The sequence below is a fragment of the Rhineura floridana genome, chromosome 15 (assembly GCF_030035675.1).
Source record: "Rhineura floridana isolate rRhiFlo1 chromosome 15, rRhiFlo1.hap2, whole genome shotgun sequence".
NCBI classification, from domain to species: Eukaryota; Metazoa; Chordata; class Lepidosauria; order Squamata; family Rhineuridae; genus Rhineura; species Rhineura floridana.
In genome coordinates this window covers 27751792-27779640 of record NC_084494.1, presented here as the reverse complement: position 1 = coordinate 27779640, position 27849 = coordinate 27751792, and the positions used below count along the sequence as shown (strand labels likewise).

At 41.6% G+C, this 27849-nt stretch overlaps 2 protein-coding genes across 6 annotated transcripts in view; one reads left to right on the top strand and one right to left on the bottom strand.

Annotated features, from left to right (window-relative positions):
* LOC133370485 (myelin-associated glycoprotein-like) overlaps positions 1-13582 on the top strand; it is a 28726-nt gene extending 15144 nt beyond the window's left edge. For 4 of the 5 annotated variants that reach the window (XM_061596877.1, XM_061596880.1, XM_061596881.1 and 1 more), the window contains 7 exons: positions 339-719; positions 1311-1604; positions 2677-2949; positions 6728-7018; positions 8528-8627; positions 9021-9201; positions 10847-13581. In XM_061596877.1, coding sequence (XP_061452861.1) covers positions 339-719; positions 1311-1604; positions 2677-2949; positions 6728-7018; positions 8528-8627; positions 9021-9201; positions 10847-10990 — 1664 coding nt within the window. In that variant the 3' untranslated portion in view covers positions 10991-13581. Of the gene's footprint in view, positions 1-338; positions 720-1310; positions 1605-2676; positions 2950-6727; positions 7019-8527; positions 8628-9020; positions 9202-10846 lie in introns of all 5 variants that reach the window. The other variant, XM_061596882.1, reaches the window with a different exon arrangement.
* A 1988-nt stretch (positions 13583-15570) lies between these two features.
* HAMP (hepcidin antimicrobial peptide) lies at positions 15571-20842 on the bottom strand. Its single transcript, XM_061596883.1, has 3 exons — positions 20622-20842; positions 17484-17558; positions 15571-15878 (listed from the first exon to the last, which is right to left on the bottom strand). Exons 1-3 carry the CDS (start codon positions 20697-20699, stop codon positions 15774-15776), a joined length of 258 nt encoding a protein of 85 aa, XP_061452867.1. The 5' UTR covers positions 20700-20842; the 3' UTR covers positions 15571-15773.
* Positions 20843-27849: the final 7007 nt, after the last annotated feature.

Here is a 27849-nt window from a genome sequence, read left to right as displayed (position 1 = left end):
ATGGCAGGGCACTTGCTTTGCATGCAGAAGAATTCAGGTTCAATTCCTGGCAGGTAAAGATGGGGAGAAAAGCTGTGCCTGAAACCCCAGAGAGCCGCTGCCAATCTTGTTGACAGTGCTGAGCTAGATGCCCCAATGGTCTGACATGGTATAAAGCAGCTTCCTAAATACCTGTAAGTGGGAAAGAGAAACTTCAAGGTCTGAAGAAGCACTTTTAGAGCAATATGTCCAGTTTCCAGGAGGGGGGGGGGAGCCTGGCAATCCAACCTATATCCCAAAACCTTAGCTCAACTTTAAGATTCTCTCTCTTGCTCCCCCCCCCCCATCCCTTTCTCCAGTTCTGTTCTACAGCCCTGTTTCTGTGGCCTGGAGCTCCGTGCTGCCCAGCTCAATCCGAGCCCTGAAGGGCTCCTGCGTGGTCATTCCATGCTCGTTCACTTTCCCGGGTTCCCGGGCTTCCTGGGGTGGCAAATTCAGCATGGCTTGGTACCAGTACCAATCGCGAGGCTACCCTGAGATCTACAACAGCAAAAGCCTAGGCAGTGTCCTGCCAGTGTACAAAGGACGGACGGAGATGCTGGGGGACCTGGAGATGGGCAACTGCACTCTTAGCATCAATCCCGTGCGCAGTGGGGACGCTATGAGCTACTATGTCTGGATCAACCCCGATTCAGTCAAGCACCGTTTCTATGACGTCACAGTCCGGGTGGACATAGCAGGTGAGGCGGATGCTTTCAGTTAGGACAGAGGTAGGGAACCTCATATCCAGACCTATCTTTATTTTATATAATATATTTTTCTTGTTTTCTAAAATTGGACAGAAAAAAATTCATGGATGGTAAGCATACAATGCAGTTTAAAAGAGGGGAGAAATTGATGATGATATATAAAACGGGGAAAGGTTTAACAGTGCCAGCAACACCAATTACAGTTATACATTACCAATGCTTACATAACTCTATAAAAATGCATTAAGAACTTCAATTAGTGACTAGTTTGACCAGGCCAGAAACGTAACTGAGAGGGTGGCGGTTTCAGGGTGCAAACATCCTTACTAAGGAAAGTTAGGAATGGCCGCCACATTTCATCAAATTTGTCAACTTTAATTATTCTTCGACTAAGTTTACTTTGTTGAGTAAGCCTCTGTAATAGAGCCAGCTCCCAAACCTTATGCCGCCACCCATCCATAGTAAATGAAGAGTTATGTTTCCAGTGGTGAGCAATTTCAATTTTTGCTTCAAGTGGCCCTCGGAAGGATGTCCAGAAGGGAATGCGGCCCTTGTCCCTGATTTATAGCCTTTTGCTTGCAGACACTCCGAGCCAACTGGAGCTGAGTGACCCAGGATTACTGACAGAAGGGAATCGCACCCTGATTACATGTTCAGTCATGCACACCTGTCCCTTGGCTCCACCTACCCTCACCTGGAACCTTGTAGGAGGCAAGACTGTCACAGTCCAGAAACGTCTAGCTGGGGGTGCCTGGCGGACAGAATCAGAGTTTAACTATATCCCTTCTCACAAGGATCACAGCAAATACCTGCAGTGCACAGCCACCTTTCCAAACCAGCAACAGTGTCGCAATGGGATCTACCTGCAAGTTAAATGTGAGTGTCTGAACACAATACTCGGGGGGGGGGGAGGTTGGAGACTTCAGCAGAAGGCACCTTTTCTTCATAGCTACGGCTATAGATGCACCCATTTTAAATTGTAAAGACGTTTTCCTCTAACTAATATGAGGACTGGTTACTTGTTTGTTTTTAAAAATAAAACTGGATGTTTCCTCCATTGTATTTAAAGTGTACGAATAAATATATGTGAAGAAGGGATGTTCCAGAAGGCATAGTTAATCACAGTTAAAATGTGTGGCTTCGTCCCTGGGGGAAATGTTGGCACTGGGTTGTGATAGTGAAGCCACGATTAAGGTGCTGATAGTAACTCCTCCTTCAGCATCCTGTGGGTATATTCATTCAAATACATCTGGTAAGATTTTCTGATTAGTTCTAAACATCTTTACTCCTTTCCCCATACCCTAGAAGAAAGTCTTGTAAAGTGTGGTGGTGATTTGAATGATCAATTTCTGAACCTGCTTGGAGCATGGAAACATATATCACAATTGGCCGTTATGCCTCTTTGTATATAGGGTTGCCACCCTCTTTTTCTTTTTTCCTTGTTTTTTCTAGCAGGGCCTTGAGCAGCTGAGTCCAAAACCAAAATTCAACAGATGAAGACCCCATCATTGCAGGCTGCACCTGCTGAATTTCTGCCTGTTCATTAACCATTAAAGATGCAGGGTCACAGTCACATCCACACCATCCATTTAAAGCACATGGCTTCCCCCAAAGAATCCTGGGAATTGTAGTTTACCCTTCACAGAGCTACAATTCCCAGCACATTTTACAAAATACAGTTCCCAGGATTCTTTGGGGGAAGTCATGTGCTTTAAATGGATAATGTGGATGTGCCCATTTATTTATTGTATTGTCACAGGTTGTAAATATATGAGGTTGTTGCCTCGTTGGGGGACAGCTGACCCTGCATTTTAAATTAGTAACAAACAGGCAGAAATTCAACAGGTACAGTTTGAGGAATTGATAGGTGAGGAATAGAATCAGGACTGCAGGTAGAATCCAGAAGAGCTTCCACAGGCCTCCACCCTAATCTAATTGTCTATTCCAGATTCTCCCAAAAATACGGTCGTCTCTGTAGTAGGGAATCCAAACCCAAAAGAAGGAGACAACGTCACCCTGCGATGTAGCAGCCAGAGTAACCCGCCTGCTGTCAATTACCTCTGGTTCTTTGGACATCAGAAGGCACCACTGCAGGCAGCAGGTACTGGGTCAGAGGTGACCCTGGTGGATGTACGGAGGGGCTCGGGTCCGTACCACTGCGTTGCAGAGAATGATGTTGGAATGGGAGAGGATTCGCCACCCACCTACCTCAATGTGGAGTGTAAGAACACTTCCCCCCCCCTTTTACTATTGCTATATTTAGTTATGGCCTGCTTAGGCCTCAGAAAACTGTCACACTGAGAGCAGGTTTACTGAGTCAAGATGCCACCCTTTTATTCATCCATGGCTCCCAAGCCTTTATGAAACTTAACAAATCAAACCTGCTCTCACTGCATCTCCAGGCCCTGGAAAGTTTCACCTGCTCCATTTCTGTCCATCAGGCACGGCCCGGTAATGCACGTTATGGCACTAATGGCATTTACAGCTCAGAATAGGGATGCCAGCTTTTTAAAGGGCTCCAGTTCCTGTGCCTTTCATAGCAACTTACTCCTCAGGTTTGGGCTGGTTATAATACAGTGTTCTGTGGTATGAAAAGCCTCTCGTGTATCGTCTCCAATGCGGGGTGCATAGGGCCCTTTCTTTAGAGGTCTTCAGGCGGGCCATAAAGACTTATTTATTTCAGCTTCCATTTCTTAAATAAGTCTTGTGATCTTGTTGATTTTTACTCGTATTTAAATGGTCTAATGAAGACTTTCTGAATGGTGTTCTGCTGTTTTCCTGGCTTAGTTAGTTTTAAATGATATGCTGCTTGATTGCGTATATTGTTTTTACGATAATTATTGTAACTGATTTGTGGTTGTATTTAACTGTTATGAAACTGCTTTGTGAGGTCATTTGTTCTAAAAAGTGGCTTATAAATATTTTAAATAATAATAATGATAATAAAGGCATTATAGCATTTTCTTTTTCTTTTTGCTAGTCAGTGGGCAACCCTAGTTCAGCACTGCCATTGGACTGTGGAATTCCCTCCCCTTAAATATTAGACAGGCGCCATCTCTGTAATATTTTCGCCGGCTATTGAAAACTTTCCTCTTTCAACAAGCCTTTTAAGTTGAGACCTTATCCCAGTCTGCGTCTGTGTCAGAATTGATTTTTAATAAGTTCTTAAACCTTTTTTAAAAAACGTTTTTATTCTTAGATGTTTTGAAAGCTTTTTTTTGAAGATGTTTTGTTTTAATGTGTTTTAAAGTTTGTTTTTATGATGTTTTAATGTTTGGTGCTTTGTTTGCTGCCCTTGGCTCCTGCTGGGAGGAAGGGCGGGATATAAATCTAATAATAATAATAATAATAATAATAATAATAATAATAATAATTGGACGTACAGGGCATAAACTGGGCTCATTTCTTTTCTTGACTGCTCTCCTTTTTCACTTGATTTCTGCTTCCTGATAGCAGAAGGAAAGGGGTGTGTTACTTCTGCAGCAGTGGCAGAGATGACCCTGAAAAGTCCCTTTCCCCAGTAAAGAACTTGCAGCTCTTGTGACATAGGACTGTGTTGGGAAAGTCATGTGCAAAGTCAGAGCCTTGTACAGATTTATCTTTTTTGCCTCGGGCCTGAGTTTCCTGATCCTGACCCCTAAGACTAGAGTTGCAAGACTGCATCAGGGTTTATTCTAACGTGCAGCTCAACACATTTTGTGCAATTTCTGGGGGTGGGGAGTGCATTGTGAAATAAGACTTTTTGTGCAGTTGAGCATACGGGATTTAGTAAGGAGCTAGGTAGTTTCTAAAAAAGAAACGGATGAGAAAAGATAAGAAGAAATAGAAGATGAAGATAAATACTGTTATGAGCATGGGGGGGAGCTGGAATGGATGATTTCTGTGGGTCACCTTTCCAGCCTCTGATTTGGAATCCTATGCCTGGGAGGCTGGCTCTGCTAGCCAGATGAATCTCGTTTGTTAATCAAATAGAGTGGCTAGGTAGTTAATGGTCCTATTTAGTTGCCCCAGCAACTGGTGAAAGGGGCTAGGAAGATCCTTTTTGTCATTTTAAACTCTACTGGAGGAGAGTCTCCCCCCCCCCACTCCTGGGCGGGGAGAAGTGTGTTTGGAGTTGGCAGTGTGTGTTCTAGGGAACTAGGGCTGCAGGCGATAGGATGCCCCTGCACCTAGATGGAAAAGCTGGATATTAGACTGCTGATGCCTTGAACCCCTCCATCCTAAGCTCAGGTTGGAATGTGTGTACATAAATAAACCATATTTCATAAAGACACCGCAGTCTCCACTGGCCTTCTTCCCAAAGGAAACCAAACCCTGGATGGGCGCAGGGACCCCCTGAAATCTCACCGCTCGGAGATTGGGGGAGGCGCGCAACACTACTTTCAAATCTTCATAACCTTATACTATTAGCCAGTGCTTTTTTGGTTAAAAAAATGAGGTGCTGGTACTCATATCTTGATAAAAGTACTGTGGGTGCCAGCACAAAATGGCTGGTATGGGCAGCAAAAAAAGAGGTACTGGTAATCTGTACTGGTGAGGACTGTCACCCCCCCCCCCAAAAAAAGCCCTGCTAATAGTATATTATGGGACTAATTACTTGACTAGTTTGGAGGTGGGCAGTGAGCTGGCTGCTTGGCAGCGGGAAAGAAAAGCTTAGAATTTATTTATTTATTTATTTAATTTAATTTATAAACCGCCCTTAGCCAAAGGCTCCCTGGGCGGTGTACAACATAAAATAATACAATAAATCAGCAATCACAAAATATGAAATACAAATACATAACAACAATAAAATAAATTAGAATAACCAGAACATTAAAACGTATTTAAAATACATTAAAATGCCTGGGAGAATAGGAAGGTTTTAACCTGGCGCCGAAAAGATATCAACGTAGGCTCCAGGCGTACCTCCTCAGGGAGAATATTCCACAATTCAGGGGCCACCACCGAAAAGGCCCTGGATCTTGTCACCACCCTCCGAGCTTGTCGATGGGTTGGTACTCGGAGGAGGGCCTTAGGTGACGAACGAAGTGCACGGGTAGGTTCATTGCGGGAGAGGCGTTCCGTCAGGTATTGCGGGCCCACACCGTGTAAGGCTTTATAGGTCAATACCAGCACCTTGAATCTGGCCCGGAAACAGATCGGCAACCAGTGCAAACGGGCCAGAACAGGTGTAATATGTGTGGACCGATTGGTCCTCGGCAACAGTCTGGCTGCTGCATTTTGCACTAGTTGCAGCTTCCGAACCGTCTTCAAGGGCAGCCCCACGTAGAGTGCATTACAGTAGTCCAATCTAGAGGTCACCAGAGCATGAACAACTGAAGCGAGGTCGTCACCGTCCAGATAGGGGCGTAGTTGGGCTACCAGCCGAAGGTGGTAGAACGCATTCTGAGCCACCGAGGCTACCTGAGCCTCAAGTGACAAGGAAGGATCGAAAAGAACCCCCAAACTACGAACCTGTTCCTTCAGGGGGAGTGTAACCCCATCCAGAACAGGATGAACATCCACCATCTGTGCGGAAAAGGCACTCACTAACAGTGTCTCAGTCTTGTCTGGATTGAGTTTCAGTTTATTAGCTCCCATCCAGTCCATTATCGCGGCCAGGCAACGGTTCAGCACATCAACAGCCTCACCTGAAGAAGATGAGAAGGAGAAATAGAGCTGCGTGTCATCAGCGTACTGATGACAACGCACTCCAAAACTCCGGATGACCGCACCCAGAGGCTTCATGTAGATGTTAAAAAGCATGGGGGACAGTACTGATCCCTGAGGGACTCCACAATGGAGAGTCCAGGGTATCGAGCAATGCTCCCCAAGCACTACCTTCTGGAGACGATCTGTCAAGTAGGAGCGGAATAAGCCCTGGGCTGCATTAAGTGCACATTTAAGCATTTGAAAGTGTCTGGGGGGCACTGGAGGAAACAACTTGGATCGTAGCAAAAATACATTGCCAAATTTGATTGCTGTTGTTTGTAAACATCTAATTGCCCTCCTTGCAGATAAGCCAGTGATCCTGCCCCAAAGGAACTGCACCATGTCAAGGACTGGAGAGACGGTCACATGTTACTGCATGGCTGAGGGAAACCCTCTCCCTGACATTGAGTGGCGTTTACCAAACCGTACTGTTCCCGGGGATTTCAACAGTTCCGAGTTGCAGGCAGCCTTGGCTTCTTGGGGTCAGGCCATCGTTGGGGTACTGAGCGGCCCTGCTTCCAGCCTGGCCAATGTCTCCTGCGCAGCTACCAACCACCACGGGCCCAGCCAAAGCACCGTGCCCACCATCCAGGCAGGTAAGGCTGAACGCAAGAAGGAGGTAACTCTGAACATAGGAAGTTGCCTTATACCCAGTCAGCCCATTGATCCATCCAGCTGAATATTATCAACATTGGTAGCAGCTCTCCAGAGCTTCAGACAGGAGTGTCTCCCAGCCCCATCTGGAGATGCTGAGGATTGGACCTGGGACTTTCTGCATGGAAAGCAGATTCGCAAACCTGTCCATTTTGGTTTCTCTCAGTTTCTCATCTTTCCAATCTTAAGTTCAGTTCTCTGCATTTCTACATCAGCGTGCAAATTCTTTTTTTTTTGTAAGTTCTCATGAAAATTTGTTAGCAGTTTAGTGTGAATTCCTCCTAATATTTATTTATTTATTAAACTTGTATACCGCCCCATAGCCGAAGCTCTCTGGGTGGTTTACAACAACTAAAAACAAATACAATTTAAAATACATCTTTTTAAAAAACAATTTAAAACACAATCTAAAAATTTAAAACAATATATAACACATTTTTGTATGTAAATTTGCCTAAAATACACAATTTTGCAAGAAATTTTCTTTAATGCATTTTTTGTGTTATTTTCACTTAATATGGTATGGCCTGCCTTCAAGTCGATCCCGACTTATGGCGACCCTATGAACAGGGTTTTCATGGTAAGCAGTATTCAGAGGGGGTTTACCATTGCCTTCCTCTGAGGCTGAGAGGCAGTGACCGGCCCAAGGTCACCCGGTGAGCTTCATGGCTATGTGAGGATTCGAACCCTGGTCTCCCAGATCGTAGTCCAACACCTTAACCACTACACCACACTTATATATCCATTTTTATAACACTTTACCTTAATATATGCAGTTTTGTACACATTATTTGGTTGAAGAAATGCGCTGAAGAATTTGGAGATTTAAAGGATTAATGCATCTTGTTTCCGGGAATGCAAATTATGTGTGAACTGGCTTGAAATGGTGTTGGAGACTCTTTGTTGACTCTTGTCTGCTGCTTTATCTCTTTTTTGGGGTTTTAATAACTTTGATTGCCCAAGTGGGCAAAGTGTCCTCTCATAGGCTCCTTCCCCTGTCAGTGTGCCCTGGCAGCCTTACGTGGCTGCAATGGCAGTGCATTGAGCAGTTAAGTCTAGACACCCGTTTAATTTCCCGCAATGCGTCAAGCGACATTAAGTGAGGGCAATTGTGGGAAATTAAAAGGATGGCTAGATCCAGCCATCTGACACTGCTTGGAGTACTGGGTCAGAAAATGGTGGGGGACCCAGGGCAGGCATCAGCAGTGGACCTTGCCAGGACTTAGGGGGCCCTGGGAGCTGCCCAAGGATTCAAGGGGCTGATGCCGGCTCTTCTGGCAGACTTAAAACCCAGCAAGTGAAACAAGTGGGGATGGAGTCATGGAGAAGCTTTACAACCTAATTTCTGCTTGTCAGCTACCTGTTAAAAGGATGTTGTGTCCAGTCTGTATGTCTCCAATCTGCCTCTTTACAAATGACAGCTTCTAGGTTTCACTGTTTCTTTTTTGCAGCAGACATCTCCCTCCTGCTCATGGCATCTGGGGGTGCCGTTGGGGGCCTTCTCTTCTTCGTCCTGATGGGAACTGTGGTCTACAAGGTAGCAAAGAGCAGGTGAGGAAGCCAATGGAGCAACTGAATCTATCCAATGCCAGCAAGTAGATGCTAGTTTTCATTTATATAGCAAAAAAACCCAGCTTCTATTGTCCTTTGTCCCCTCTCCCTCCCCCCTCTATCCTAGAGATGGTCTCCTTTTTTATGGAGGGTTGCCAAATTTTTTACTGGCTGCCACTCCGCCTTTACAAGAAGCATGATCTGCAGACGTTAGCAGTTGATCATGTTTATCTCCATGCCTGGGGAAAGTTTCACCAGCTGATTTCTGCACATCGAGCCACTGTTAATTGTGCTGGGTCCCCCCCCCCCAAAGTAAGTTGGCAACCTTATCTCTACACCCCATCTCAAGGATGTACTTTTAGGAACACTTCTTTCTTTCTTTTCTGCTGCTAGGAAGAAGGGGCAGAGGCAAGAGGACAATGAGGAGCAGGAGGACCCTACACTTTCTGTCACCGATGAAAATAGAGAGCAGAAGACATCTCTGAAAGTAGAGAAGCCATCCCGGTTCCAGAAGGAGGAACCATTCAACATGTACACCAAGTCCAAGGCAGGAAGGAGCCTAGCTGCTGGCAATGTGAGGGCAGCCTCAGGGCAATACAAAACTCCACAGCTTCTCTAAAAGCAGTTGTCTTTCACTTTCATCAGGATTCTTGCAACCTTTAATTCCTTAATCAGTTGGGCTGTTTAAAGCACACGACTTCCTCCAAAGTATCCCAGGGGCTTAGGTTTACCCTTCTCAGAGCTGCAATTCCCTGCTCTCTTAACAAACTATAGTTCCCAGGATTCTTTGGGGTTGGTGGGTGGGAAATGTGCTGTAAATGTATGGTGTACACACTCAGACAACGGAGACCTGCAACAAGATGTGGCACGGTAGTGCTTCTGTAGAGGGTCCCAGCCATGCCCTTTCCCAGGGAACGCCATTCCATTCCCCCTTTCCAGCTGGTTTTCTATCGTCTCAGTCCCCACCACAACAGACATGCCTCATTGAGCTAATTTGAGAGTTTTTAGATTCCCCCCCAATACTTTTCTGTGCTTCTGCAAATGCTGGTGTTCCCCCAACCCTGCAGGCCTGCCAATACCTCTTGGGTACAGATGGTGCCATTTGGCTACATTTGGATCAGTACTTGGAGAGTGAGGTGCTATTAGTATATATAAGGTTCTCCATAGGAAAGTGCCTTACATGGAGTCAGATCTTTGGTCCGTCTGTCTCAGTATTGTCTCCTTCACAAACTGGCAGCAACTCTCCTGGGTTTCAGGTAGGGATCTTTTCCAGCCCTTCCTAAAGGTTCTGGGGATTGAACCTAAGATCTTCTGCAGGCAAAGCGGGTGCTCTAACCACTGAGCCACAGCCCATTCCCTAAAGGGATGAAACTCTTTTTAATCGACTGGGTTTCTTCAGGAGGAAGGGGGGATATAAACTGACTAAATAATAATAATAGTGCTCTTTTTTTTTGTAAAAAAAAAAAAGAAGAGGTGCTGGTACTCATATTTTGATAAAAGTGCCCTAGGTGCAGTACAAAATAGGTGCCTTGAGCAGAGAGAGAGAAAAAAGAGGTACTGGTATTCTGTACCCATGAGTACCATCACAAGAAAGAGCACTGATAATAACAATAATAATAATAATAATAATAAAAAGGCACCTCCAATTAATTAGGCAACACATTTTAAGATGTGTTAACCATGCCCTCCTCTAAAGGAGTCCTACAAATGAAAGGTTGCTCATCTCTAGCTTGTTGTTTTTGTTGTTATGTGCCTTCAAGTCGATTACGACTTATGGTGACCCTATGAATCAGCGACCTCCAAGAGCATCTGTCATGAACCACCCCGTTCAGATCCTGCAAGTTCAGGTCTGAATCAATCCATCTCTTGTTTGGCCTTCCGCTTTTTCTACTCCCTGCTGTTTTTCCCAGCATTATTGTCTTTTCTAGTGAATCAGGACTTCTCATGATGTGTCCAAAGTATGATAACCTCAGTTTTAGAGCCACCTAACTCAGGCTGTGTGCAAACCATATATTTAAAACACATGACTTGCCCCAGAGAATCCTGGGAAGTGTTTGTTAAGGGTCGTGGGAACTGTAGCTCTGTGAGGGGATAACTACAGTTACCTTCTCACAAGTCTTTAGGGGAAGTCATGCGTTTTAAATGTGCTTTCAGTGTATGTGTGTGTGTAGTTTTAGTTTCTTGAACTAAAACCTTTCTTTTTTTCTTTCTTTTTTAAGGATCTAAGCGCTGAGGCCTACGAATCCATGGGGATAGTTGAGGATTATGAAAATGTACCAGCAGGTGGGCCAACTGGACTTTATGGGAACCTGGGCAACTGGCACTCTACTTCCGGCACTGACCAAATCTACTCCAATGTCTGATGTGAGAAAGGAGAGAACTTGTCCAAATTATTTTCTTTTATTTTCTATTTAACAAGTGCTTGTATAACTAGAAGTAATGCTAGCTAGACCAAAGGGGATGATTGGGCAGGAGACCTGCGGAGAGCATGGAGCCAAAGTGCGACACCTAAATAAATCTTCTGGGGCTCCCTGCTTGCAACAGTTACCTCCCACATTCCCTGGGGAGTATTGTTAGTATAAGTCTTTGGAACTCCTTGCTGCAGGGAAACATTATTATACAGGGGAGTGGCTGTATACTATAGCCAGCATGGATTTTTTGCATTCCACAATGTTAAATTGAAAATACCCCCCATGCCATTCTGATGCTTCCCATAAGCTCATTTCAAAACAAAACCTTACAAAATGTACAGTTCTGACCTCAGAAACGCTTGCTTAACAACCTTCTAAATATTCATGGTGATACACAAAACAGGGGGAATAGAGAGTTCAAAGTGTAAAAGGAGAGAGAGAGAAACCACACCCCTTCTGGACTTTTTTGTTACCAAATTCTTCCAAGCGACACAGGAAGTGGATTGGACTGTGAAAGACCAACTGAAATTGTGTTTGCATTTTGACAAATTTGTAGGGCAATACAGTATCTCAGAGAGGAGGTCAGGTCTCCTGCTCCCCTGGTGCATTCACTATAGCTGCCCAATTTCCCTGCTTTTTAAAGCTTGATAGAAATATCTGTGGGCTATAGGTATGTTCTTAAACTGCAAGGTTTTTTGCCTATTAGTGAATTAATGCTAACTCCCAGGACTTCCTGCTCTTTCTGTGTCTGGGGATATGCTATGGGTGTGGAACCCCAGTTTCCAGTACATGGGGGGAATATTTATGACTTTACTTCATAGGGCTCCTTTCTGTGGAGAAGTATTATTAATCCTCATCCCTGGGATATCTTGCTGCAAGAGGGATAGCTAATGGCACCAAGCCCCCCAAGACAGCCTGCCAAAGGGTGTGGAGGCAGATCTGTAGCTGGGGGCACTAGCCGGGAGTCCACCCACCCCCCAATTTTCTCCCCACACAATTTTTTCACAAAAAATAAATCATTAAATTTATTACAGACAAAATCTCCCCCTACTTTTTTGGGTGCCCCCCTTGACATTTTAGGCTGGCTGCAACCATGCCTGGAGTTGTGCTGTTCTCATCCTGTCTTTCCTAAGGCTGCAAGGTCTTTCCTGCTGTGCTGAGCCCATTGGGTCTGCGGATTTTACAGTCAAGACTTTCAAAGTATATGTCTCTATTTTTGTAGTTTCAGCATGTCCCTGTCGCTTTTATTACTGTGATTAATTTGGAAATGGGGTGGCAGGGAGGATGCCATAGAGATCTCTCTGCAGGGGACTGCGTCAACACTGAAGACTTTTTCAAGGACGCAGTATATAGGGCTGTCACGGTTTCTTTCCCAGTCGGGGCTCCTGCTTTTCTTTGGTCACTGTGAAGGTGCAGCTTTTCTTTGGTCACTGTGAAGCAGGGGTGTGAGACCTTTGGCCCGTGGGCCAAATGTGGACCTCCAGGCCTCTCTATACTCAGCCATCAGGATTCTCCCCAGACCACCCCATCACCGCTCCTACTCTGTGCCCTCCTCAAGCACTTTTGCCTGTCTAGAAAGTGTCCTTGAACTGTAGTAACGCCTCTTGCTTGCCCGGATGGAAGATGAAGAGGGGTGTGTATATGTGTATAAAGCTCTGGCATCTGTGTGGCTGGAACGCACACAAAGGTCAAATTCACATCTGTTGCTTTGCCAGATGATGCTTCTGGTCCCACCCACTGCTGGCATGTGGAACACAAAAGGTGGTGGATGAAGGACTGCAGGCCTTGGGTTCAAAAAGGTTAAGAACATAACAAGAGTCTGCTGGATCAGGCCAATGGCCCACCTGGTCTAGCATCCTGTTGTCCCAGTGGCCAGAAGATGTTGAATTGTGTGCGTTGTTGCGTGAAACAGCATACGTTACGTTGGAGTTAAGTTGAGCAAGAAGCTTCACAGATGCATTAGATCAGGTTAAGAGTCTTTTATTAAGACATTATGGCTTAAGGCTTTAAGATCCCCCCCTAGGAGAGAAGTTCTCAGTTCAAAGACATTACACAGAAGACTCAGCTCAACACAGATAACTGCTAGAACTCTCCCAGTCTATCTTGATGTTGCCATGACAACGGCCTTGACTCTCCGTTCCCAGACTGGGCAAAGACATAACTTCTCTTAGCTATAGATTTCCACACTTTCAGACTTGATGGAAAAAAACACTCAGTGACAGTATAGTTCTATAATCAACAGAAGATGCCCATGGGAAGCCCGCAAACAGGATCTGAGCATAAAGAGCACTCTCCCCTCCTGCGGTTTCCAGCAACTGGTATTTGGAAGCATCCAGCCTCCAACTACGGATGCAGATCATAGCCGTCATGGCTAGTAGCCATTGATAGCCTTATCCTCCATGAATCTGTCTAATCCTCTTTTAAAGCCATTCACTGCCTCTTGTGGGAGTGAATTCCATAGTTTAACCATGTGCTGTGTGAAGAAGTACTTCCTTTTGTCTGTACTGAAGCAAGACTGTACCAGTTAAATTTCTGCCTGTCATGCAGATGTTCAAGGCACAGACGTCTGGCCAGAACACACACAGATGCCTGGCCAGTGATATCAATAATAGCTGCTGCTATCCTGCTGCTGTGGATGGGGACCACCCTTTTTAGAATAGATGAAGGTGGGCTGAAATGCAGGCAGATCAGTTTGGCATAGCAGGGGTCTCTTTGCCCCATGGTGCGGGCAGCACAAATGCAATGCATGAGGGAGAGTTCCTAACTGGTCTCTGAGCAGTGCTATTCTGAAGCTGATGGCGTCCATGGTGGTGAGATCCAGGAGTCCAGTGGAATTACCTCTGAATTTTGCTTAAACTCAAAGCAAATTTGGCAGGTGCTGATCAGTCTAAAAGGGATGCAGAAATTTCAAGGGGGGTTAAGGGGATTTTGACATGAGTCAGCAGGGAAATTCATCCTTTGCATACATAAAACCCCGGATTCAATCCTTAACACTTCCAGCTAAAAAGATAGTTCATTCATTACCTGTTGGTACCAATGCTGGACTAGCCTTGAACCTCACTGGTCTGAAAACACCCCACCCTGGCCTCCTGTGCCTGAATTTTTTACTTTTTCTACTGTTCTGTTTCATACTAGACATTTGCTTGTATGTGTGCGCTTATGAAGCATTTTAAGGTGTTAAAAGTCTCTCAGACTTTATTTAGTAAACCTTGCAACAACTCTGTAAGATAAGCCAGGACTATTACCTACAGAAAGGCAGCACCACACCAACAAAGAAAATGGGGAACGTGGCTCAAGCTACTTGTCCACTGCAATTGTGGTGGATGAGTGGGTAGATCAAATGGTAGAATTATCTTTATCCAAGTTTCAGTTTACTTTGAGGCTGACCTTCACCGTGCGTATACTGAGCTGAAATACATGAGGCCTATGAGGAGACCCAAGCCTGAAGGAGTTGGGTATGTTTAGGCTAACAAATGATGATTAAGAAGCAATATGATGGCCGTCTTCAAATATCTGAAGGGCTATTACATGGATGATGTAGCAAATATATATTCTATTGTCCTGGACGGCAGGACCTGAGCCAGTGAGTTCAAATTACAAGAGGATTTTGATTAAACATTAGGAAGCACCAGCTGTTCAATGGTGGGATGGACATCCTTGGAAGAAGGTGGATTCTCCTTTGTTAGAGGTTTGTAAGCAGAATCTGTGTGGCTATCAGGAATGTGTAGTACACACCATACATTTAAAGCTCATGACTTCCCCAAAGAATCCTGGGAAATGTAGATTACCCCTCACAGAACTACAATTCCCAGCGCCCTTAACAAACTATGGTTCCCAGAGTTTTTTGGATGAAGTCTTGTGCTTTAAATGCATGGTGTGTATATAGCCCTGAATTTCCTACATCAGTTGGGGTAGATGAGAAGACTTTTTAAGGCCCTTCCATCTGTATGGTTCTATCTGCATCTGAAGCTCTGGAGAATTGCTATCAGAGGAAACAATGTGAGGTTACGACAACCTTTGACAGCCTGGTGTCTTCCAGATGTTTTGGAATGTAACTCCCATCTGCCCAAACCAGCACAGCTGTTTTGTAGTCCAAAACATCTGAGGGATACCAGGTTGGCAACAGCTGGGCTACGCAGACCAAATGGTCTGATTTCATACACAGTAAAGCAGCTATCTATCACACACTCTGTAGCTACTACCAAGTGTTGAGCTGCATCTGGAGGACCAAAAATAAACACACTTTGGGATTGTCAAGGGCAGTTAAAAAAACACACACACCATAGGATTAATAGCATTTCTTGAAAGGTGAAGTCAGGGTGCAGTACTTCTGGAGCAATCACACGCAATGCTTGTGAGGTAAAAAGTAACCACAAACTCTCAATGACACTGGTGCGGTAAAAATTACTGACAAGCATATGATGACACTCGTGACGTAAAAAAGTACACAATGACACTTGTGAGATAAAAAGGAATTACAAACTTTCAATGATACTCGTGAGGTAAAAAGGATTACAAACTCTCAGCGACACTTGTGAGGTAAAAATGCTTTAATTCCCAACAAGAACAAACAAGAACATACAAAGCAAACAAAAAACAAAATAGTGCCAAGCTAATAAATAAGGAGAATGTATTGGGGGTAGTATGGGCCAAAGTGGGGGGCCTGGTGTGTGCGTGGTGCTAAGTCAGGGAGGGGCCCAGCAGCACTGTGGTCATCCATCAAGGCCCTCTTCCTTCATGTCCGACAGCACATGCCACACCCCTTGTTGCGACAGCAGTTGCAACAGTAGGTGCAGATGGGGAAGTGGCTGTTGAAGCGCTTGGATCTCCGTAGCAACGTCTGTGGTGGGAAGAGAAAGACTATTATTAACATTTTTGTATCCTGCTTTCTCCAGCTATACATAAAAGTTGGCTTATAATGAGCCCTGAATACAAAATACAAATAATATAAACCATTACAAAATAAATCAGTCAGACATATTGTGCAACTGAGGGAAACGAAATTGGCAGTCATTAATATTTCCTTGAGAAGGTCATTTTTCAGGCCGAAGTTTGTCAGTGGGGCTTGGCCTGGGTTTATCTGTTTTTAAGACTTACAGATTGTATCCTCCTTTCCCCAGAAGTGATTCAAAAGGGGCTTACAAGGAGGCTTGCATACAAAATAGAAATAATATGCAAATTAAAACATAAATAAAGCATAAATCAGTAAGCCTGGCAAATAGTGTAATTGAAATGAAATTAGGAGTCGCTAATGTCTTCCCTCAGAAGAGAGCCACTGACACTTTTCAGGCACATGACTGTGATTTGTATTTATTTAGAAAGATTTATAGACCATTCAGAAACAAAACTCTCTGATCGGTATACCTAATAAAACTGATAACGGACAGCTAAAATTTGCAAAGTTCTTTATATGTATAGATATGATAATTATCAATAAAACACAGAATTGGTAAAACTTTTACAAGACACAGATAATTATATTATATGTCTGGGTAGTCTTGCTGAAAGAAAGGTTTCAGCAGGTGTCTAAAATAATATAGTGAGGGTGCCTGCCTAATGGTTGAGGTCAGGACCTGCTAATGGCAATGTGTAGCTTAATCTTTTCATAGGGGCCAGGATCATGTTTTGCCAGGGTTAGGACAGAAGGAGAGGTTGATAACTGAGGCTTCTAGATTCTTCCAGCTCCCATTCTGCAACTGATATAGGTCTCATCCACACCATACATTTAAAGCACATTTAATGTGTACTTAAAGCACATGGCTTTCCCCAAAGAATCCTGGGAAATGTAGTTTCTTAAGGGTATTAGGGTTCTTTGGGGAAAACCCATGTGCTTTAAATGTATAGTGTGGATGTGACCCAAGTTGGCCTATTTCCTCTCAACCAAGAGAGTGGCTACAGCTTAGCGGCAGAGGACCTGTTTTGCATGCAGAAGTTATCAGTTTCAATCCTTGGCATCTCTAGTTAACAAGGTCATGAGAATGTGATGAGAAAATGACCATCCTGAGACCATGCAGAGCCACTGCCAATTAGAGTAGACTAGATGGGTGGGGCAGATGGACAAATACTCTGATCTGTTATAAGACAGTTTTCTATGTTCCAGAGCAAACTGGACTTACAAGGAGCCTCATAAACTATCATGAGGTAGAACTACCCCCTTTTTGTTTGTAAAACTCCTGGTACCTCAAGCTGACTGCCTCTAAGCATACACAGAGGGACTATCCTCTGAATGGAACACGTTATTAAAAAAAGGTTTCTAAGGGTGAAAACAAAAGGAAGGGCAGGACTGGAGAAGCATTCTCCTTTGAGGCTGCAGGGTTCAAAAAAGAGAGGATTCGGGTTCCCTTTTCAGCCTGGCACAGATCTTACAGCTATGTCTCCCTGCACTACAGTGCCCCCTTGCTTTCACAATGGAGCAGGACAAGCAGCACTGGGTTATAGGTCTCACCTGCAAGCCAAAGATATTTGTCATGGGTTCTGCCTTATACGTATCCAGGCTGGTAAGATCTTTCTCAACCTCTGTCTGTAAAAAGAAAGAAGAAAGGATATTTGCTTTGGCCCGTTTTGAATGGGGTAGGGAGAAGTGTTTTCAAAAGTTCACAGGAAAAAAAGTTGAGACAGTGTAGTTTAAGCTTTCAGCTCTGGTTCCCTCTCTGCACCTCCTTGTACAGTGGTGCAACTCCAGAGCTTGGAAAAGTTACTTTTTTGAACTACAACTCCCACCAGCCCAATCCAGTGGCCATGCTGGCTGGGGCTGATGGGAGTTGTAGTTCAAAAAAGTAACTTTTCCAAGCTATAAACACACCCATTTTTATGCATATAAAATGACACAGTCAATTAGGCAGATCTCTATCTTCTTTTGTTCACTTTTTTAGTAGGGATGAAAATATCTATCAATTTCAGTTCTCTGTTTCTCATTTTTTCAATCATAAATTCAGTTCTCCATATTTCTGCAGCAATTTGCAATTTTATTTTTTAAAAGAATCCTCATGAAATTCCATCAGCATTTTAGTGTGAATTTCTCCTAATAAACACATTTTTGTATGCAGTTTTGACTAATGTACACATTTTTTCAAGCAATTTCTCCTAATATAATGGAGTTTTGCATGTTAGTTTCAAAGATATTCATTTTATGCACACTTTCCCGTAATATATGCATTTCTGCAAACATTTTTTGCTTGAAAGAACTGTATCACAAAATTCAGATAAATGCAAATTTTGAAAGATGGCTGTGTTTCAGTTTTCACATTGTTTCGGAAAGTGTGAATTTGTTAGATTTGGCTTTAACTGCAAAGAAAGTTGAATTTCTCCCCCATCCCTAGCAGCTATACATATAAAGAAACACATGCCAATTTTAGGCAGATCTGTGTCCTTTTGTTCTCCTTTTCGTGACACTTTTCCTCTTCTCTCTCTCTCGCACACACAGTTTTTGGTGATGTGTTATCTGCCCCCCCCTTGTTGGCTTGCTACGTGTTGAAGTGAGTGAAGAAATACACATTTCTATCCAAAGCAGGGTTTCCCACACTTCTGAGTACATTGACCCCTTGAGGAGCTTATACAGTCCCCATGCCAAATTCTAAGGAATATAAATGAAATCAACATTTATTATTAATCAATCACCATTATTAGGAATCATAAAAAGTGAAAAATAAGAAGTAAAATAAGTGAAAATAATGATCCCTACATACAATTTGTTTAAGCAATAAAGCAGCATGTTCTGAGAATATTGTTGCACTCTGGGATCGTCTTATCAAATACAGAGGCTCCTCATTGGCAAGGGAGGTGCACTCTGTACATGCCCATGCTTTTTATTTCTGAGGGTCATAGTTCCTAATTAATTGGGGTTTTTTTTGCAGGATGAACTTCTTTTCCACCCCTAGGCCCTTTTTCACCTCTAGGCCTTTATTCACCCCCTTCACAGTCCCATCGACCCCAGGGGGTCTATCAACCATTTTGGGAAACCTTAATCTAAAGAGAAGAGCCATTAAGTACACAGTTTGAAACTACCTTTCTCCATCTCTCTTTAGAGATCTGGAGCAGATCTACAACCTTGAAATAACACGCTAATACTACTGACACTTTCCTCAAACACACACAGAAAAGGGGAACACAGTGATTTCTCAGGGACAAGTCCTACAAGCAAGGATTTACTGTGCTGAGGTGCAACTAATGTCTTTGCCACAACCCTATACAGCCAGTTTATCCCTCTGTATTGCAGAAGAGTGGGGCTGAAGCTGAGAAAAGTGAGGCCACTTTCAAGCAAAGCCAGACCAAGACATTTTGTTGCCTAGACTGAGCAGCAAATGCCCCCCAATATCAAGGTACTGACTGAGTACCCTAGACTAGACCTCAGGCAGAAAATCCCATAAGCACATCTTCCCTTCTCTGAGGCTAATACTAATAATGGTAATAAAGTAACAATTTGCTGCCCTTTCATGATACCCCAAATCTACTGCATGAGGAAGTGGCTACCACTCTCTGCCAAAGAGTGGCAGCTTTGTCTGTCAGCTTGTGAGTTCACAGTGTTCATCCTAGCTCACACATTTAATTGCAAAGATACACCAACAATCCACACCTCTCAGACAAATGTGCAGATCAGGATGTAGCTGTCCATCAGATCTCATAATTCTTGGTTCAAAAACTGTATCAACATGTGTGCTTTCAGATAAACTACATTAAGAACTGTTTACTTGAAAATACATTTATAATGCAATCCTATACATGTTTGCTCAGAAGCAAGTTTCGCTGAGTTTAGCAGGGCTTACTCGAAGTGGATATAGGATTGCAGCATCAGAAATGCATATTTTAAGAGAAAATACATCCAAAAGTGCATTTTCAAAAGGATTTTTTAAAAATATTAGATTTTTTAAATTAATTGATATATTTTTAAATACAGATTAATTATTTTAATCTATTTTTAAATTATTTTTAATCACATATTTTTTAAAAACAAACACTAACTGCATTTTAAAACTACTACTACTACTACTACTAATAATAATAATAATAATAATAATATGGAAACAGGACGGAGCAGAACACATATGAAATCAACATTGTTCACAGACAAAACTAATCCATCTATCCTTAATTAAGTGGTTGTAGTTTAGTGATACGGCACATGTTTTGCATGCAGATAGCCCCTGTTTCAGTCCTTGGCATCTCCAAGGACACCTGGAATGTCCCCTAAAGCCCTGGAGAGGCACTTCTAGCCTGTGTAGGTGATAATCCTGAGTGAAACGGAGCAATGGTCTCACTTAGTACAAAGTAGCTTCCTATGTTCCTATAACTAATCTAGATTACAGTGTGGTGTAGCGGTTAGAGTGTTGGAGTGTGACCTGGGAGACCAGGGTTCGACTCCTCACTCAACCCTTAAGCTTACTGGTTGACCTTGTGCCAGTCACTGCCTCTCAGCCTAACCTACCTCACAGGGTTGTTGTGGGAATTAAATGAGGAGGAGAACCATGTGCACCACCTTGAGCTCCTTGGAGAAAAGGTGGGACATTAATAACAACAACAACAACAACATTATCTTGACAAAGAAGATTCTCAAATTCTACCTCATAATTTATCATGTCATTCTCACCTGAAGTTTGACAGCGCAAACGTTTCTGGTGGCAGCACTGAGAAGTATGAAGATTATGCAGACTAGTTGCAATTTCATCTTCGTTTCTTATGATGAGTTCAGTCCCTTTTCTTTCAATCTGTTTTCTTTCTTCTTTTTTGCCCCCTCAGACTGTCACGATCCCTTTCTCTCTCTCTCTCTCTCTCTGGGATAGGCCTAGAAGGTGTTATTCTCAAGCAGAGAAGAGAGCTGCTTTTATAGGCCAGGGAGTCCCTCCCCAGACTGGAATCAGCCAATCATCTGTGTTCCAAGAAAGAACACATTTGGAAGAGATAACGCCTGAGCAAACAGGTCAATAAGCTTATCACATTGGATCAGAAACGCATATTCTTCATACACACAGGAAAGGGGGCCAAATTTCCCAAATGATGTAACTCGAGGTTGCTCTACGACACTTCACATCTTTATTTACGCCAGCGTGTGCACAATTTAACGGATAAAGTCTGATATGTAGAACATCGGGGCAACACACCTCAGTGCAGAACATATTCTTTCATACCTTTCCCCAGCCATTGCAGCTGATTTACTGTAATTTTCTGACCTAAGGGGTTTTTGCTGTTTTTTTTTTTTTAAGTAACTAGAAATCAAAAATAGGAAAATACAGTTTATGGGCTAGAACTGCCCCAGATTTTGCAACATTTCTTCCGATCTGTGAGCAGAGGAAGTGTCACAACCCTGGAGAATTGTTTAACAAGCAAATCTGGGAATACTATCACCAAGATGAGGTGGGAACATAGTTCCTGAGGAATGTTCAGACATGGCTGATCATCACTAAATACTGATCAGATTTTGTTCCTCTGTGGAGCTGACAAGAGATGTATGAAAAACATGATCCAGATTTCAATTTTTGAAGTGTGCACCTTGACAGATTTTAATGCAAACTGATTTCCATATGAGTCGCTCAGTGAGGCTAAAACTGGCACAGTCCATTATAGTAAGATCCAATGAGCCAACAAAGTGATTGTTAAGTTGGATCCAATAACTAAGTTAAATACAATTATTTATTGGGCTGTGAATTCTCAGAGATTAAAGAAAAAAAGTGAATTATTACAATATTACAAGCTTTAATTCTGGGTTACTGCTGGATAATTTTCTTATCCATCCAAGGGCGTAATGTCTTTTTTATTTTGAATGACAAGGGTTTTTAATTAATTAATTAATTAATTCTCTCTCCATTTTTTCTGAATGAAAATGATCAGTAAGTTACCAGAGGAAGGAAGCAACAGTGGAAGATCAAGACATGAGTGTAAAGTCTGTTAAAGTTCCCCAATCCCAGCACATTTTGAACCGATATGGGAAAATCAGAGGAAATCTTCAAAAAGAATAATCCACAACAGTAAAGATAAAAATGGGATATATTAAAAACTTAAAACTATAGTTTGTTCATGTAACATTTCAGAGATATTCTTAGTTGTGCCCTGGAAAGTTCCAAGGTTACAGAGGTTCCTCCTACATAAGTAGACTAGAAATCAAACTATTTATTTATTTATTTATTTTATTATTTGATTTATATCCTGCCCTTCCTCCCAGCAGGAGCTCAGGGCGGCCAACAGAAGCACTAAAAACTTTAAAACATCATGAAAACAAACTTTAAAACACATCTTCAAAAACGTTACTTAAAAAAAGCTTTCAAAACATCTTTTAAGATTAAAAACATTTTTAAAAAGAAGGTTTAAGAACTTATTAAAAAGCAATTCCAACACAGACACAGGCTGGTAACAGAAATCATCTGTTTCAAGTCCAGATGAATTAAGAATGAAGGATGAGAATGCATAGGTTTTATTTTGTATATCAAGGATCTCCCCAAGATATAATTTACAGGAAGAATTCTCAAGTAAATTATTTCAGCTTGTATTTGATTACATCAAATGGTTTTACTCCTATGTTTCTAACAATCAATTATTAATATTTATTTTATTATAAATATTTTATCCTGCCCCTCAGTCATATTCCCAGTACAATCTACAAAAAATAAAAATAAAAAATAAAACAAACTGTTAATGATAATTATAATGGAAATGATAATGACACTGGCGGTAACAGAAATAACTGCAAGAGATTCTCAGTTATGGCGGCTGTTTTTAAATGTAAATATTGGATTTAGCAAACTGATACTTTATTAGAATTCACTCTTGCGAGGTTTTTTTAGGTATTTCTTAAAGCTGGATTTCAAAAGTAAAATTTGTAAATGCTCAAAATTTTGTAAGTCAGATATGAATCCTAGAACTTTGCAAATTTTAAATGGATGGAAAATTTCCCCTTCAGCTCTTCTTATTCAGACAGCCTCTGCATGGGTGTCCTGCTCAGTCTATTTGCTAAATTAAACATATGTGCATAATACCAAAACCTCAATGTCTATGTCTTTTTGAGGTAGAAAATATGACACAGTTCACAATTAAATAAAAAAGAGCTACAGCTCATAGTTAAAAGTAAAGGGCATCTTTAATATTTATTTTGTCATTCTCTTTTTACAGTATTACACTAACAAATCATCAAAATATAGAGAAGCATGCCGTTAACTTGCAGCTCCAAATAATTAACAGCTTCAGCTACCTAATATGTTGATTTGTAATATTCTATATAATCATCAACAGCATAACCCATTCTGATATCCTGCCTAGCTTCCATAAATTCTAAGCTGTTCATAGCGTCATTAGTAACCCTGTGGTTGCCTTTAGAACAGATCTGGCTTTAGCCACAGATTTTGTTGGATTCTAGACATAATTATTTTCATTCTTAAAATGCAGTTTCTGAATAATACTCTAAATAACAAATAATCATGTTGTGTCCAGCACAGACAACCATTTTATGGATTCAAAAAATATGTTAATGGTGTTTAAATCTATGAGACCAGCAACAAAATGTTGCAGTATATCGCCAACCCAGATCAAGAATTGTCTTCTTTAGCCAGCCACACCCTCCTCCATTATAGGCTGCAAAGAGCTCAAGCAGGCTACACCACTCCCCTAATTTTCCATTTTTCTTTTCCAAATGACATCTGACATTCCATGGATACTGAGCATGCGCAGTCCTCACCGGGCTGTTGTGTGAGGAGGGGGTTCCCCCTTAGGCGTATGTATATATTCTGTTTTTTTAATTATGCAGACCTCAGGGTTTCCTTGAACATATTGATAATGCCTCCCTCTTGCTTCTCTGTGCCCACAGTTTGCCTCCAATTGTGTTGGCACTCACTCAAGTTCGTTGTTAAATAGAATGGTATCATGGCTGAGACAGTAAGAGCTGAGTATGAACTTGCACTGGAGTTTTTCAATCTCCCTTGCAGTCCCCTGAAAAGCTGCTCTGGAAGGTTGGGGTGGCACCTCCAGAATGGCATTGAAAAAAGCATAAGAGCTACAACAGGAAGAACTGACAGGATCCCTGTGTGCAGAGAAATACTTTAGGCATTAGTGCTGGGCTTGGGGGATCCTGGTTTTTATTTATAAGCGCCACATCCTTTGTTCTATTGCATGAGCACCAAACATGCCTGTCATTTATGCCTTGGCAAGTTCTAGGTTAGATTACTACAATGCATTATGCCATGAATCTCCCCAAAGGATGGGATAACCACATGAAGCTCCAAGCACCTTTTTATGGGAGGGGGGAGGAGGGACAGCAGGGAGGGACACATTATACGGTCATACACTGTTGGTACATTTTTCCAGTAGACTTGCCTTCTATCATTATCAGATTGTTCAGTGTGTTGGTTGTTGTTAATTGTATTAACTGTGTTATTTATTGATCAAGGTTGCACCCATTTCTCTCATCTGGGAGTAAACCCCACTGAATTCAGTGGGACATTTTTGAAAAGACGTGCATAGGATTGAACTGTTAGATTTTTTTAAAAATACCCATTATGAAATTAGTGTTTATTTTTTAAAAATCTTGAAAGATGGAACCAGTGTGTGTAGAATTTATTTGCAGCTGCATTAATCTGTACTGCTAAACATCATAAATCCCGTCAATTTCCAAACAGTTTGTTTTAAAAGTAATGTAGCATTCTTAATTAATTTATTTTGCAAGAAGTCAAATTAATAGGCTTATTGAAAGACTATGTTTATAAGCTATTAAAACATTATGTAGATAAGATACAACTATATGCTTAAAATAGTACTGGTGTTTCCTAATTTACCCCTTTTTCATGTTAAAATATGCTGATCATGGTTAAGTTTCAGTTTTTGTATATTCATTCTCCGTAGTTTTTATATGTAATATTTTCAGGACTTTTTTTCAAAATCCCTCATATTTCTGAATGAGATCTGCTACAGTATTTTTTTATAATCATTATTCTGACAAATACTCTAAGCTTATGGCACTGAGGTCAAAGGAAAAAATCATTAAAGGCAAGCTTACTTCTATTAAAATCTTTGTAGGAGATGAAATATATACAGCCCATGAAGTCAGCCAACAATTCAAACATTTTAAACTGGACAGTGAAAAAAGCGGATAAGAGAAAAATCAACTCATTTGAAATGTGATGTTGGAGGAGTGCTTTGCGCATACCATGGACTGCGAAAAGGACAGATAATTGGGTGTTGGAACAAATTAAACCAAAAATATCACTAGAAGCTAAAATGATGAAACTGAGGTTATCATACTTTGGACACATAATGAGAAGACATGATTCTATAGAAAAGGCAATAATGCTGGGGAAAACAGAAGGGAGTAGAAAAAGAGGAAGGCCAAAAGAGATGGATTGATTCTATAAAGGAAACCACAGACCTGAATTTACAAGATCTGAACAGGCTGGTTTATAACAGATGCTATTGGAGGTTGCTGATTCATAGGGTCTCCATAAGTTGTAATCGACTTGAAGGCACATAGCAACAACAAAGCTTGGGATAGTTACTTGAGATCAAAAATTATTTCTAAAGCAACTAGGTAGTGTGAAAGAATTTAAAGGTACAATTAAATAATTATTATTCCTTAATCTGTTGGGATTGTTGAAATGCAGATAACATGATTCCTAATCTCCATAACTCCATGCCTGCCTGACTCATAGCTACTTCTTGGTCAAATGTTTTGGATAATGAACAAAGTTATAGGGTTCATTGACTTTCTCTTCCATGTCCAAAAGAGCTATCAGGATTTGACTGCCAAGGACAAGTGCCTTGTTTTTGAACCTTCATTCCACAGCACAACGTTGCTTATATTACACTTGTATGTTCTTGGTAAATCACATCATATGCACACAATTGCCTCTCTGGAGAAAACAAGTTGGGAAAAAAACAGTTTCAGGAGATGTGTCCCTAGTTCTTCTAATTACAAAAAACACACAACACCCTATTTTATTTTATTTTGGAGGGCAGGGGAAGGAACAGGTATTGTATACAATGTGTTTTCCCCAAATGATCTCAGTTTTTTTAAAAAGAAAAGAAAAAGTTGATCCTTTAGACAAACTTTTCACCTTTTAGGTTCCAAACATTCCTGTGTTAAAGGACTGATACGTCTTGTTCTTGGTTTTGTTTTGAATGAATACAATTGTAGGCATCCTTGTATTCCTGGCACATTCTACAGTTTTTGCTCACCTAATTGACACATATTTTTGTCTGCAGGAAATGTTCAATTTCATGGACATTTATCAAAGTTTCTGTGGTTCAAGTTAGCTACAATATGAGACAATTCATTCCAAAAATAAAACTGGTTGATTTATGTGGACACACACACAGGTTTTAAGGTTTCACGTTTAGACTATTAGCATATTGTAGGATTTTTTTCTTTGTTTTACTTGTTATTTTTTTAGAATCTGTCATGTCATGATTTAAATGGATGTTATATCAATGTGCAAACTGCTATTAAATATTTTCTATTATCTTGGATTGTACTTGGATTGCTTCTGCTGGGAGGAAAGGCAGAGGAAGGGTGGGTTATAAATCTAATAATAAATAAATAAATAAATATTTGAATTCTATTTTTATAAATATGTAAACGTACTGCCTTCAAGTCGGCTCCAACTTATTGCGATCCTATCAACAGGGTTTTCATGAGGCAGTGACTGGCCCAAGGTCACCTAGTGAGTTTCATGGCTATGTGGGGATTTGAACCCTGGTCTCCCAGGTCATAGTCCCACACCTTAACCACTACACCACTAACAACATTCTCTTTTTTTTAAAAAAGCAGACATCTTTGAGCAATTAGTTAAATTGTACAGAAAGATGAACCGGTAACTGATCTCATCCTATGGTAGGCTCCTTTTCAAATGTACCTCATTTGTATATTTGTGTGTGCGTGTGTTTAAAGCTGGAATGAAGCTCCCTGCGGCTAACTTATCAATATCAACACAAGAAATGTAACTGAAAACACACCAATCTAGCATTTCAGAAAATCAGCTAGTCCATCTTTCAGTGGAGCTTAATTGAGGCTACATTGTTAACAATGCATTTTATTCTTCAGAGACAGATTGAGAAGTTTATTTTTATTTTAAGTTAGACTTTAATATTTGATCTGGATTTTTGATCTGTACTTAAACTGCCTTTTTGATTCGTCATTTGACTGAAAGATAGGATGCAAAACTCTGAAATCCACCCAAAATTAAATAAGCAATTAAGTCCAACTGATTTCAATAGGAGAGTTAAAGGCATTTAAGACTGCAATCCTAAACCCAGTGACCTGGGAGTAAGCCCCTTTGAACTTAAATTAGACACACTTCTCAGTAGACATATTAGGACTGTACTGTTAATCTCTGTTGCTGAATCCAATGAGACTATTAACTACACTGTTCTATTCATGTCTTCTCAGAAGGAAGTTCAATTGAGTTCAATGGGACTCACTCTCCAGGTAATTGAGCCTAAATTGCAAACTGATGTAGGAATTTGGAGAACTGAACTTAAGAGGAGAGAAACGAGCATCAGAGAGAAACCAACATGATTGGATTCACCCATACCTAATAAAGATGTATATTTGGAGAATGAGTTTGCTATTAGTATATACCACAGGATAACAATGGCCACTCAATATGCGCTGACTGGTGTGTGTTAAGGGGAATATCTCCCCATGGCCTCAGTGCTTGGGTTCAGTGACAGGTAGTCACCTTCCAGGCAGTGGGGCTGCCTTGCACAGAGATGCCACCCTCTCAGGTGAAATGTATTTGCTCAGAGCCCAGAGGAGACAGTTTGTTTGCAGTTTGCTTGCATCTCTAGTGGGATTTGGCTGGGGTCCAGCCGACCTGGCTCCTCTCCGTCGGCCAAGTGCA

Excerpts from the sequence above, each read along its gene's own strand:
- HAMP (XM_061596883.1), bottom strand. The coding sequence starts at position 20,699 with ATGAAATTGCAACTAGTCTGCATAATCTTCATACTTCTCAGTGCTGCC. Across the intron at positions 17,559-20,621 it reads TTTGCGCTGTCAAACTTCAG|ACAGAGGTTGAGAAAGATCT; the intron begins GTGAGAATGACA and ends TTCTTTTTACAG. Across the intron at positions 15,879-17,483 it reads CAAATATCTTTGGCTTGCAG|ACGTTGCTACGGAGATCCAA; the intron begins GTGAGACCTATA and ends TTCCCACCACAG.